Genomic DNA, 12,727 nt, shown 5'->3' on the forward strand with positions numbered 1-12,727 from the left:
TGGTCAGCCTGCCCACAGAAAACAGCAGCCCAAGCCCTCTGGCCACGTTTCCACCAGACAGTGAGGACGTGGTGTGTGGAGGCCCCAATACCCCCAGGACCCACTCCAGTCCTCGCTTGCAGACTTCCTCAGAAGGGGCTCCGGTAAATCCCCCAGGACACTAAGGTCCACCTGGACCCAGAGATCGCGCCGCTGTTTCTGGCCGACTACCCCTAATAGTGGCCATACTGTTCTCTCCCCACGCAGCTCAGTTTGTGCTTGATGCCAGGTGTTGTCAAAACTCAATGCTCTACTGTTTCACAGTATCTCCACTGGGGTTAAAAACTAGAAAGCGAGGCAATTACTGAACCACAAATCAGCGCAGTACTCACTCTGGTGGAAAGGTAGAGAATTTGACCACGTTGGGCATAAGAGGTCCTCCAAGGGACGGATACGCTGCCCACTTTATGACTGTTTAAAATGTACAGTCACATTGTACATGCTTTTCTGTATGTAGGACACATTTCACAGTTAAAATTACATATATAATTGACACAGTACATATTATATAATAACATAGATAAGATCATATATGATATATGATGAATATATATATTCATATACTAGCAAAGAGAACTTAGGGGAGAGCCATCAGAGGGCAGAAACCATACTCAGGAAGGTACAAGCCGAGGCAGATACAGCCTCACAGCCCTGCTCCCTGTGAGACCATGGAGGCCGCAGGCTCCCTGTGAGCATATGCCGGCTCGGGGGTAGCCCTGCAGTTGCTTGCATTTCTGTCCGGCCTGGGTATCTGACCCAGGTGGTGCTCTACTCCGTCCATCCAGGGCGGGCAGCAGTGCAGCTCTCTTCTTGCCCCAGCACCTTTGTTCTGGCCAAGAACAGGCCGGAGACTCTGGGCCAGTGCTTGGCTCCTAGTCCCGGCCCTTTGGTTTCCACTCCTGCGCATGAGGTGCCCAGGGGCTCCTCCAGATTCTGAAAAGGCTCCCCAGAGCAGGGGTTCTGCTAGAGTCCCATTCGCCACCCCATCCCAAATGTCAGTATGGGAAGGGGCCTTAGAGATTATCTAGTCTGCACGGCCTTCAAAGGCCGGGTGCTGAGGCCACCAGTGCGATCTGTCCGAGGCCTCGTGGCTGGAACCAAAAGTTCCCTCTGCTTTTCCAGAAGGATCTGAGCCTGCACAAGACAGACACCAACTTGGGGCCGAGACCTACCTGCCTGTGCACCCCTCCCTGCTTCCCCAGTCTTGGCAAGCCTTGGAGACGAGCGTAATTCCCTCAGTGGAGCATTTGTGATCTCAGCAACTTAGCTGGCCTCCATTTTTAAGAGACAGTGTTTTTTCCCCCTCGTAATTATAACCGAAAACCACATTCCCTATAGACAATTTGGAAACTACAGAAAAACCCCCAAGAAGAAATGGTCACTCAAAAAGCCACATGTGCAAGTCGTTAAGGTTTTGGCCTCACTGGGCTCTTGAAAAGAACCATTCCTTAAACAAGTAGCTGACTATTCCCATTTGCCCGGTGGGCGACAAAGTCCCTGCAGCAGCTGCCCCCCTTGGGTCAGCACTGCCCCTGGGCTGTTGAGGAGGTGTGGGCAGCCCCATGGCCAGGCACACGTGGGCAAGAGGAATGTGCCCTGGGCCCCAGCCAGCTGCACCAGCCCACACACCACCACAGTCCCACAGAGCACTCTAACTCCCATGGCCACAGGTGAGGCCAAGGCCACAGGTGCACAATGCACCCTTACTCAGCCAGAAAGGACTAAGGAGGCACCAACCCCAAGTCTGCCTGCATTGGCCAGGTCACCGAAGCAGCACGGGGCTTTTCCAGAACACAATGCCCCCCCACCACCACCACCACCTCTAGGCAAAAAGAGCAGAGGAAGAGGGCTCTTCCCAGTCCAGGCTTCCTTCCACCCTGGAATTGTAGAGAGTGACACTTGGTATCACAATGTAGCTGCCGTGCCAGGCAAGGCCTTCTTCACTCGGGGGGCCCAACCTGGGACTCACCCCCTTGCAGACAAGTCTCTGGTTGAGAACATCAGGGGATCCCTGTGTCCTTCAAATCCCTTTTGCTCTTTGCAACCCTGAATATAAGCACCCGTGGGCAGGATTTGGACCTTACATAAATCAGCTGCCTGGCTGCCACCACCATCCACACTATGCTGGATGGATGGAGGGGACAGACAGACACAGGGGAGGTTAGGAGGGGAGGTTAGAGTCAGAGGTGCTAATGCAGCAGGGGAAAGGGGCTCCAGGGGATCATGAGGCTGGAAAGGACATCTCACGTCAGCCAGTTGCAGCTACCTGCTACAGAGGGGAGGAAAGCCATCTCACACATTTAGGAATACAAGAGAGCCGAGGGGGTGGGGAACTGATGGAAAACCAAAAGACCGCTATCTCCATGACAACCAGTTACAGAAATTGACCTTTATTTATTGTACTAAAGTCTGTTTAACTTTTGATACAAAGTAAGGTTTTAGTACAGAAAATCCCAGTCTGTCAGAACAGTACCTGTGCACACTGTACCGTCACAGTCCCACTCGGGCTGCCGCTTGCAGGAACAGCCTTCGGGCACTGAGGAGGGCCTCAGCCCACCGTCTGTCCTACTTGTCTGAGCTAGAAGAAGGCGCGTACCTGTGAGACCAAGGGCAGCACGGAGGACTGACACGTGTCTCTTTGAACAACTGTGCAAGAAAATAGATCCCTTTTTTAAAAATGTCAGTTTGGCTAAGCTACAATCTAGTGTCTAGAATTACAAAGAATAAAATGAAATCAAAGATTTCTTGCTAGCAAAATGAAATGTTAAGAACAGTATTAAAATATAGGTCCTACCCCAGTGTCGCTTACACGGAGCCCAGTACAGTACCTATTATTAATAGGACGCACAGTTTAAGGAGGAACCACATCAAATCTTCAGCCAGAGACATCCAGCATCAGAAGTGCAAAAAAAACAAAACAAAACAAGAACCCAAAAACAAAAACCCCAAAGACGCCCTCATGGGGTCCTATTTCTGCCGGGAGTGCTGTCACCGGGACTAAGAGGATCCCCAGCTTCTCTCTACATGTCTGAAAGCGAGGACACTCCTCGTTATGCTTCATCTAAGAGCTCTCGGTTCCAAGTCTGAGACATGAGTGTCTTCCTATCAGAGAGAGGTGATGTACCTGCCCCAGCCTATGGAGTTTAAGAATTACCCTGCAAAAATTGCACTGATAAAGCGGTCATTATTTACAGAACCTAAAGAGGACCCAGTGGCATGTGCCAGCCCTCGGTTTATACCCCGCCCAGAACCACAGGTGGCGGCGAGCCCAGGGAGCCCAGATGGCCCAGGGAGAAGGCAGACATAACGATCGCAGACAGAGAAGAAATGAGAGGACACGGAAGGGGGGACAGAAAGCCTGAGCGACAAGCTTGCGAGACGCCAAAATGGCCTTCCTGGTGCAGGAAGGGAGAACACAGCCGCTGGTGCCTCAGCCCCACAAAGGCACTGGTCCTGTGGCCACCACGTCTGAGCCCCTGCAGTCACCATGACCTGCCAGGAGAGGTGCCGCTGAGAAGCAGGAAGTTTGTCGAAGCTCTGGTCCCACCGACGAGAACCTTCCAGAGCAACGTGGCCATTGCCGAGGTTCCAGAGTCATTTTGCTGAAAGCAGGAACAAAATGCAACACCAAAACAAAACGGGAGGGTGACGGGGTGGGGGGTAGGGCTGGGCACCGACAGCACGGGGCCGTTCAAGTAAACATAAACAACCAATACTTAGAAAAGGCTTGTAAACTTGTGATCTGAAAGGTTCTCTGCAGCATCTCTGATCGGCTGGCTAAGGTAAGGGTGGTGTTGAACCCCTCTATCAAAAGTCTTCTGTGTTTTTTACTTTGTCTTAAAGCACATGTGTGAGAGGAACACAGTCTTCGGTCTGGGGCCCAGATCCCGGTCCCCTGTGGCCCTCGGTCTACAGAGGAGGTGTTTCTGGAGTCCGTGTGCGTGGATCCTTCCCTTGCGTGCTTATATACAGATAGACGTGTACTTTGCAACCACTGAGCAGGAGCCGGGCCAGGCGTGCGCGTGGGCAGCCAAGCCACAGCCACCCCCAGCATGGCCTTCTTCTACAGTGGACAGGCTGGAATCCACAGGACTTTACTTTGTTCCTGATTGACCATTGCCAAGATCTGAGTGCAAATGCTCGACAGGGCTCCTCCCTGGACGACCCCTGCAAAAGAGCCCCCAAAGACACACATCATTGAGCTCAGAGCCAGACCCTGGGTTCAAGGCAAAATAATACATCTGTTACTCTTTCTGGTTTTCTGCCTGTTCAGAGCTACTTGGCCTGCCTTCCTCACGCTCTTCCATCAGCAAGAAATTGGGGAAGAAAACGAAGAGTTGAGTACAAATAACTTTGGCTCTTTAATCTGTCCCTCTGCTCAGCTGTTCAGTAAGACACTGACAACGTGGGCTCAAATGAAGGCTGGTGTCAAATTTTGCCGGGCTTCACGGGTGCTCGTAATAGGGACGACCAGGATTTGACCGCTTGCATTAGCTGCACGCCCCCCGCCCCCAACCCTGCACGCCCTGGGATGGGTCTGCCCCCTCCTGCAAGGGGAGTCCGGCACCCTGGAAGGCAGTCTGGGCTTGTGTTGTGACGGTCCAAACAGCAGCTGGAGTCTCCAGGAAACAAGACGTGTGCCAGGGCATCCCAGAGCCCAGTGAAGATTCCCAGGCAAGATGATGACACGTCCCCAGTTATGGCCCGGCCCTGCTCTGCAGGCTTTTACCACCACAGGCCCTGAAGACACTAGCCCGGGCTCTCCGTGTGCCCCACGGAACGGTGCCAGTAGACAAAACATGCCCGGCCGCTTGCCACAAGGTAGGGACAGGAACAGACAGGGAGCCCTTAGAAACTGCTGTGGAAATGTGCCGAGAGGGGCACCCGGATGGCTCAGTCGGTTACGTGGCTGCCTTCAGCTCAGAGGGTCCGAGTCCCACAGCGTGCTCCCTGCTCCTCCCTCTGCCCCTCACCCCGCTCGTGTGCACTCTCACTCTCTCTCTCTCTCAAATAAACTCTTAAAAAATAAATTTTTCGGGCGCCTGGGTGGCTCAGTGGGTTGAGCTGCTGCCTTCGGCTCAGGTCATGATCTCAGGGTCCTGGAATCGAGTCCCGCATCGGGCTCTCTGCTCAGTACGGAGCCTGCTTCCTTCCCTTCCCCTCTCTCTGCCTGCCTCTCTGCCTACTGTGATCTCTCTCTGTCAAATAAATAAAATCTTTAAAAAAAAAAAAAAACTGAACTTTAAAAAAAAAAAAAATAATAATAATAATAAAAATAAATTTTTCAAGGGGCGCCTAGGTGGCTCAGTGGGTTAAGCCTCTGCCTTCAGCTCAGGTCATGATCCCAGGGTCCTGGGATCAAGCCCCGCATCGGGCTCTCTGCTCAGTGGGGAGTCTGCTTCTCCCTCTCTCTCTGCCTGCCTCTCTGCCTACTGGTGATCTCTGTCAAATAAATAAAACCTTAAAAAAATAAATAAATTTTTTTAAAAAGTGCTAACAGTAACTTTATGTTTGTTGAAACAAAAAGTCAAAAGTTTGTAAGTTTTAGAGTTTTGAATTTTTCATTTCTCTAGTAAGTGTTAATACATTTGAGTAAATACTGGTTTATGACAGATTAGAAATGAAAACTCACACACGCATATGTAGAAGCTCCAAGATGGGGTTCTGAGGCCAACTGTTTTTGCATGAGAAGCAGGAAACGAGATCCTAACAGTCTGCACAAGTGAATTAAAATCACTGCTCCTGCCTCCGTGACCCCAGTGTGATTAAGCGCCTACTGATGACTGAGTTTAGCAGAGGGAGGAAGCCACAAGGCATGATGGCAGCCAACAGGCCAGAGCCGTGCTGCCTTCGGTTTGCTGTGCCTCAAAGACCACAAAGCTGTCGAGAGTGCAGCTTTTCTTGGCCAAACCTCAGGGCTACACTGGACTGCACTTCACTACCCTTCACAGAAAGTGTGAAGACCAGCCAGCCACAGCCATCACCGCCAGGCCACCTGCGCGGGACCGCCGGAGCCCTCCCGCACAGCACTGCTGCTGGGAGACAGACCTGCCACTGCGTGGGGAAAAACCTGGGGGACGAGGCCGGGGGACCTCCCTTGTCAGCCTGTAACACTCCGCTCACTGCCCCGCACTGGCCAGCAGGACAGCTTCGATGCCGGGGACCGTGGCAGCACCATGGGGCATCTGTCCGCGCTGCCTGCTCTTCCTCTCCGGCCCGGAGGCGCACCTACCTGTGAAGTACCGACTGTACTCCTGTTCGATCTTCTGAGCCGTCTCAAACTGCTCTTTGGAATGCCTCTGAGTCACCTTGTCCTTCAGGTAGATGGGGTCTCTCTGCTCCCTGTCGGACATCCAGAGAAGCAGTCTGAGTGTCTCACCTCCCCAGGCCCTTCTCTTTGCTTTGTCCGGAGTAACAGGGCCTCCGTCAGCAGGGTCCCCCCGTAAAGCACAGCGACAGCCTGCGGGCCCCAGGGGGAGCTCTGCATGGTAGGGGGAATGGTGAGTACTCCAGTGTGTGTGTGTGGAAAGCAGCTGGCCCCTAGGTGCAGGCACCAGAAGCTTGGAAGCACAGAAAGGCAAAACAGATGGAGGCCCTGTTCGGTGGTCAGCCCAACCAGCACAGAAGCTGGGGCTCAGGGAAAGCCAAGGCTCATCCACGTCCCAAGCTAGCTCCTGGCCGACTGGACCCAGCCAAGGCCACCTAGCTGCTTGTGTCCATGTGAGCCCTAAGCTGAGAGGCAGGAGAAGGAGAGAGAAGGCTGGGATGCCCAGGTCATGATGCAGGGAACCATGGCAGCAACCACATAGGGCCAAAGGCCAGTGGGGACGAGGACTGTGCCTGGTTAGCACTGCCTGAGTTAGCACTGCCTGAGTGAACATGAGACCTTCTGGCCATCTCCTTCTTCCATGCCCACCCCCACTGCCCTGGTGTCTGAGTCAACAGCCTTACCCTCAGCAAGCACCCCGAGCCCACCAAGCCCCCGAGGACCCAGTCACCTACTTGATGTGTTTGGCGCTCTTGTAGTGGATGAAGATGACGATGGGGTAGATATGCATGTGGTGCAGCCGCTCGATGGCATGGGGGGCGATGTCCAGGAGACAGTGCCGGTTCTAAAGGGGGTGTGTGGCCAGTCAGGGCCTGGGGATGGCCCTAAGGACACTGGAGCCCTGCCAAGGATGGGACCCCCTCCTGCAAACATTGCTCTACCTCCCTGCATCAATGAGCACATGAGGACCAGTCTAGCATGAAGACCACGTAGGGAACCCAGGAAGAGTGTCATCCCAGAAAAGCTCTCCCCACAAGCTGTCAAGTCTGATGGTGGTGACAGCTAGGAGCCAGGGCACAGTAGGGTCTGGACGGCCTGCCTCGCGACTACCTTCCCTGCCTCTGACAAGACACAGGGAGCTTCTTAAAGCCCGACCCCAGCCCGGCCTCAGAAACCTCACCGCCGCCAGACTGAGCAAATGAAGATGGGGAGACCCAGTCGGACCTGCCTTGGGGAAGGGGCGTGTGTGTCTGCCTGGCTGTGACTAAAACATGTCTTGGGGACCCCTGAGCCTCCAGGTGGAGTGTGAGCCAAAGAAAGACCACGGGCACTCTGCACAGGGTTCTCCTTGATCCCCAAGAGCTCCACTGAGGGAGCCCAGGTGCCAGCCGGCTTTCTAACTCCCTGGGGCGCATCCACACTCCCTGCTGCCAGAAGCCACCTCCCTCATTCAGTGAGGAGCAAAGCCAAGCCTTATGAGGTGAAGTGAGCAGCCCGAGAAGGACAGGGCCTGAGGTGTCTGCACTTGACAGCCGCTTTTCCAATACCCCTTACAGGTTTCCCCACTTTTTCTCACACTCCCCGGCAAACGGACCCCAGTATGTTCAAGAGCCTAAGGACGCAAGGAAACAGTTCTTAACCCTTTCAGGAGCAGGGCCCTGATGGAAACTGGGCACCCTGTCCCCAGAAAAAAGCAAACATACAGTTCTGCACACACGCTGAGCAGGGCAAGACCCTGTCATAGAATCCGCCACATGGGGCTTTCCGAGAGCTCAGAGCTCTCACCAGATCCCGAATCCTCAGAGGGAGAGGGGTGACATGGGCACAGGACTAGTGCCCTGTTTATGACGGTGGAAACACAGAGAAGCAGTGGGGCAAGCCCTGACAGAGGGTAACTTGGACTAAAATGACACGGGCGAGCGCACTGAAGGCCCAAAAGATGCACAGGGCAGAGGTCCAGAGCCGCAGGGGGTCCACACCCAAATGCTCTGACCCTACCCCTGGTCTAAGCAACAGGTACCTTTTCTGTGATCTCCTTTATGGAAGCCACTGTGGTCACATCAAAATGGCCACTCCTCCGCTTGTAGTCGACAAACAGGCAGTCTTTGACACCCCGCTCGATGGCCTGCTGAGAGGCCTTCATCACCTCTGCAAAGCACAGACACAGGAATGAGATGCCCCCGGCCCAGGGAGCCATCACAGCACATTCTGAGCAAGAACACTGTGCAGAAAACCTGTCCTCCTGTCCCTCCTTCTGGAGAAACACACTGATGTGAGCCACCCAGAAGGGCGCTGAAACACCATGGGACCCAGCTCCAGGAGACGGGTGGACAGAACCCGGCTGGCAGCGAGAGTGCCCCTTACCAAGGGGGCATCTGCAGAACTTGCCGGGCGCCTCGTTCACCAGCATTTCCTTCACCACGTCCAGTAAAGGCCCCAGGATCAGGACAGGCCTCAGGGAGGTGCAGTCTACTTTCTGGACCCGCTGATAGGCGAGGCTCACGGAATCTGAGGGAGAGAGGGGCAGTGTCATGGGCGTGCACCCGGAGTAGAGGGAGGGAGGGAAAGAGGGAGGCAGGCAGGCCCGGGGCCCGCGGCTGCCCTGACCTTGCTCGCCCCAAGCAGCTCCGCCCCCTCGGTCCATAAATCCCGAGCCAGGCCAGGTGAGCAGCTCAGCAGGGCTCGCCTGGGACTTGGCTGGTGTAGCGGGAAGAGGCAGACCAGCGCACGCACGGTCACTCCTGCAGCCAGCACTAGTGTCCCTGCTCTGTGAACACCCAAGACAGCTGGTCTAGAGCAGTCATTCTGGCACTTCCTTCCCCTCAAATTCTTCCTCACGTGTCTCAGGCCTGCTCCCCTTGACCCCACTATCCATTGTCTGCTCTAGGCATGCAACTTGCCCTGCAGGCAGGTGTGCTCATGTGACCCCATGAGCAGAGGTGAAGCTCCCAACTCCTTGCCCTCCTCCCAGGGGCTAAAAAGGACAAGACCAGGGCTGCCCAGCCAGCCCTCACCCTGATGATGAGGACAACCTTTAGAAGCATGGCAGAGCTACAGGACCGATGGGACGATAGAGGACCGATAGAGCTGCCTTCCTGGGGCCACCAACCAGCTGGGATTTGATGGGGCAGAGAAATCACACTTCGGCTACTATTATCTGGTCTGGGTTACAGGAGTCACATCAATCTTGTGTGTGTAGTACATAACCCCGCCGCCCCCTGCACCACCACAGTCCCTGAATGAATAAACAAATCGTTGCCAAAAAAGGCAGCCTAACACCAGCACCTCCCCATACCAGTCACTGTGCTGGCATCTCAGAAACACTTCGGAAAGAATACAAAACACAGTCTCACCAGTGTCACAAGTCAGCAACTTGGGAAAAGCCCCAACGACCACACAAGTGCTCTCGACGCTTGTCCAGGTGACAGAGCCAGAGGTCCCAGGGAGCAGCAGGGGTTAGAGGCATGCGTGCTGGCCCCAAACATGAAGAGACCAGCAGGAGGCCCAGGAGGGGCACGACAGGAGCTGTCGCCCTGGCCGAGCCTGGCAGGCCAGTGGACTGAGGGCAGGGAGGGCTGGAGTGGCCTCTGGGGAAAGGTCAAGGGGAGGCTCAGCCCAGATGGCCTGCAAAGCAGCTGAACACCAAGGCCTGACTGGGGACGGGGCTGTGGGTGCACACGCGGCGGGGGGCCAGGTGCCGCTGGAGCTCCACTCGGACCAAGCTCATGGGCAGAACTGAGGGGGAAGTGAACGCAATCTCTCCCCTCCCTCACCCACACCTACACATGTATTCTTTTTTTTTAAGGCCTGATGATTATCCACGTACACCTCTGTGGCTTTCCACAGGGCACCTCGCAGCGGGCTGGCCAGGTGATCTGTTCCAGTTGGTGGGGCAGGCTCTGGGAGCCCCATCTACCATCCAGAATGTCTGTGCACTTCTGACCGAAGCCTCTGAGGAGTCTCAGGGCAAAGGACTTTCCAGAAGACAAACACATCCCCCTTTTGAAAACTGGAACATTACAAGTAAAGCCAAACAGCTCCTCTGACCCCTCTTCCCCCATCCGTCCTGGTCCCCAGCAGCTCCTCATCACCACTGTTAGAAGCTGGAAGGATGCCCTTCCAGACGCTGGTTATGCTCACATGTTGATTTTGACATTCTCAGGAAAGACTACAAAATCTGCTATATATGTATGTGTTCATTGAAAATGACATAACAACGTCAACATTCTGCACCTCCCTCTTCCGCTCCTGTTACGTTTCTAGAATGCACCCCTACTGATTCCTCCTGCTCTCCTGTATTCCTTCCGAACCTCCCACACACAAGTGCACTGTCTCTCTTCATCTCTTTCCCTCTGTATGGACACTAAGTCACGATGCCTCCAACTTATTTGAGCAAGAATCATATTCTCCCCTAACAACTATTAACACTCCACGCAGTGGGAGACCAATTTAGAAGATTCCTGTTCCTCCCTGAACAATCTGCTTCGTTGGAAGTCCTCATAATTACAGAATTAGAGAGCTACAGAGCATCTCACAAGTCATTAAATCCAACCAGCAAAAATATAAAACTCCCTGGGAAGGATAAATGTACATATAAATAGAGAATCTGGAAGTAACGTAATGTAGGTATGCAAATCACTTTAAATCTGGCGTAGGTATTTAAAAGGAACAGCATAAAAGTAATTATAAATCTATGCTAAAATATTACATTGATATAAAAGACAGTAATAGATGTCATCAACAACATCAAGGGGAGGAGGACACAGAGGTATAACACAGAATTTTTATAGGAGACTGAAATTAAGTTGTCATCAGTTTCAAATGGATTGTTACAGGAGTGCCTGGGTGGTTCAGTTAGTTAGGTGTCTGACTCTTAATCTCAGCTCAGGTCTTCACTTCGGGGTCATGAGTTCAAGCCCCATGCTGGGCTCAAGCATGGGACAATGCAGAGCATGGAGCTTACTTAATAAAAAATAATAAAATAAAATGGACTGTTGTAACTTTGAAATGCTTTATGCAATTGCACAGTAACCAAAAAGAAATATCTATGAAATATACACAAAGGGACATGAGAGAGAAATCAAAACCTGTCACTACAAAAAACAAACAAACAAACAAACAAATGAACAAAAAACAAAGGGAGCCTGGGTGGCTCAGTGGGTTAAAGCCTCTGCCTTCAGCTCAGGTCATGATCCCAGGGTCCTGGGATCAAGACCCGCATCAGGCTCTCTGCTCAGCGGGAAGCCTGCTTTCCTTCCTCTCTCTCTGCCTGCCTCTCTGCCTACTTGTGATCTCTCTCTGTTAAATAAATAAACAAAATTAAAAAACAGCACAGCACAATAAGCAGCAAGGGAAGCAAGATGGACAAAAAAGCTATAAGACATACAGAAAACAATTCCAGTGGCAGCAGTAAGTCCTCCCATATCAGTAATTACTTTAAATGTGAATGGATCAGCTCAACGGATGAATAAACAAGATCCAGCTACATGCGTCCAGGAGAGACTCACTTTGGATGGAAGGACACACACAGGCTAGTAGAAGGGAAAGAACAAGGACAGTTCATGCGATGAGGAATCTGATGAGAGCAGGGTGACCACAGTGAAAGCAGGCCAACTAGACCTTAAGGCAGAAGCTGTTGCAAGAGACAAAGGGCATTACATAATGATAAAAGGGTCAATTCTCCAGACAGATCCAACAATTACAAACACACATGCCCCTCACACTAGAGCTCCCAACTGCGGGAGGCCAATGTCGAGAGAACTGAAGGGAGAAACAGAGAATTCACAATACTCAGAGGGATTTCGACGCCCCTACTTTTGTTACCGATAAAACAGCCAGAAAATAAGGAAATACTACGGACCCAATGGCCTCACAGATGTGCACCCAGCACCCCAGCCAGCAACAGTAGAGGACATATTCTTCTCAAGCGCACACGGAGCATTCTCCAGGACAGACCACCTGGTAAGCCACAAAACAAACTTAACATTGAAGCTATACAAAGCATCTTTTCTGACCACAGTGGAAGGAAACTAGAATACAACAACAAAAGGGAAACAAGAAAATAAACCTATGTGGAAATTAAACAACTTAGTCTCCAACAACCAAGGGCTCAAAGAAAAAAAGCAGAGGGCATTTCAGAAAAGTTCTGGAGACAAATGAAGCCAAAAGCACAGGATATGGACACTTACGGGATGCAGCAAAAGCTGCATCCAGCTGCATCCATATCCAGGAGGAAAGTGTGTAGTGGTAAATGTGGATATTGAGAAAGAAGAAATCAACAACCCAACTTTACACTTGGAGGAATTGGGGGGGGAATGAACAAACTAAACCCAAAATTAGCAGAAGGAAGGAAGTAATGAAGAGCAGAGATAAATAGAGAATAGAAAAACAATTAGAAAAGATCAATGAGGGGCGCCTGGG

At 52.4% G+C, this 12,727-nt stretch overlaps 1 protein-coding gene across 2 annotated transcripts in view; it reads right to left on the minus strand.

Annotated features, from left to right (window-relative positions):
* Positions 1-2,408: 2,408 nt before the first annotated feature.
* DLG5 (discs large MAGUK scaffold protein 5) overlaps positions 2,409-12,727 on the minus strand; it is a 116,657-nt gene continuing 106,338 nt past the window's right edge. For both annotated transcript variants that reach the window (XM_059397892.1, XM_059397891.1), the window contains 5 exons: positions 8,672-8,815; positions 8,328-8,455; positions 7,042-7,151; positions 6,272-6,381; positions 2,409-4,206 (listed from right to left, as the gene is read on the minus strand). In XM_059397892.1, coding sequence (XP_059253875.1) covers positions 4,103-4,206; positions 6,272-6,381; positions 7,042-7,151; positions 8,328-8,455; positions 8,672-8,815 — 596 coding nt within the window. In that variant the 3' untranslated portion in view covers positions 2,409-4,102. The remainder of the gene's footprint in view (positions 4,207-6,271; positions 6,382-7,041; positions 7,152-8,327; positions 8,456-8,671; positions 8,816-12,727) is intronic.

The sequence above is a fragment of the Mustela nigripes genome, chromosome 4 (genome assembly GCF_022355385.1).
Source record: "Mustela nigripes isolate SB6536 chromosome 4, MUSNIG.SB6536, whole genome shotgun sequence".
Lineage (NCBI taxonomy): Eukaryota > Metazoa > Chordata > Mammalia > Carnivora > Mustelidae > Mustela > Mustela nigripes.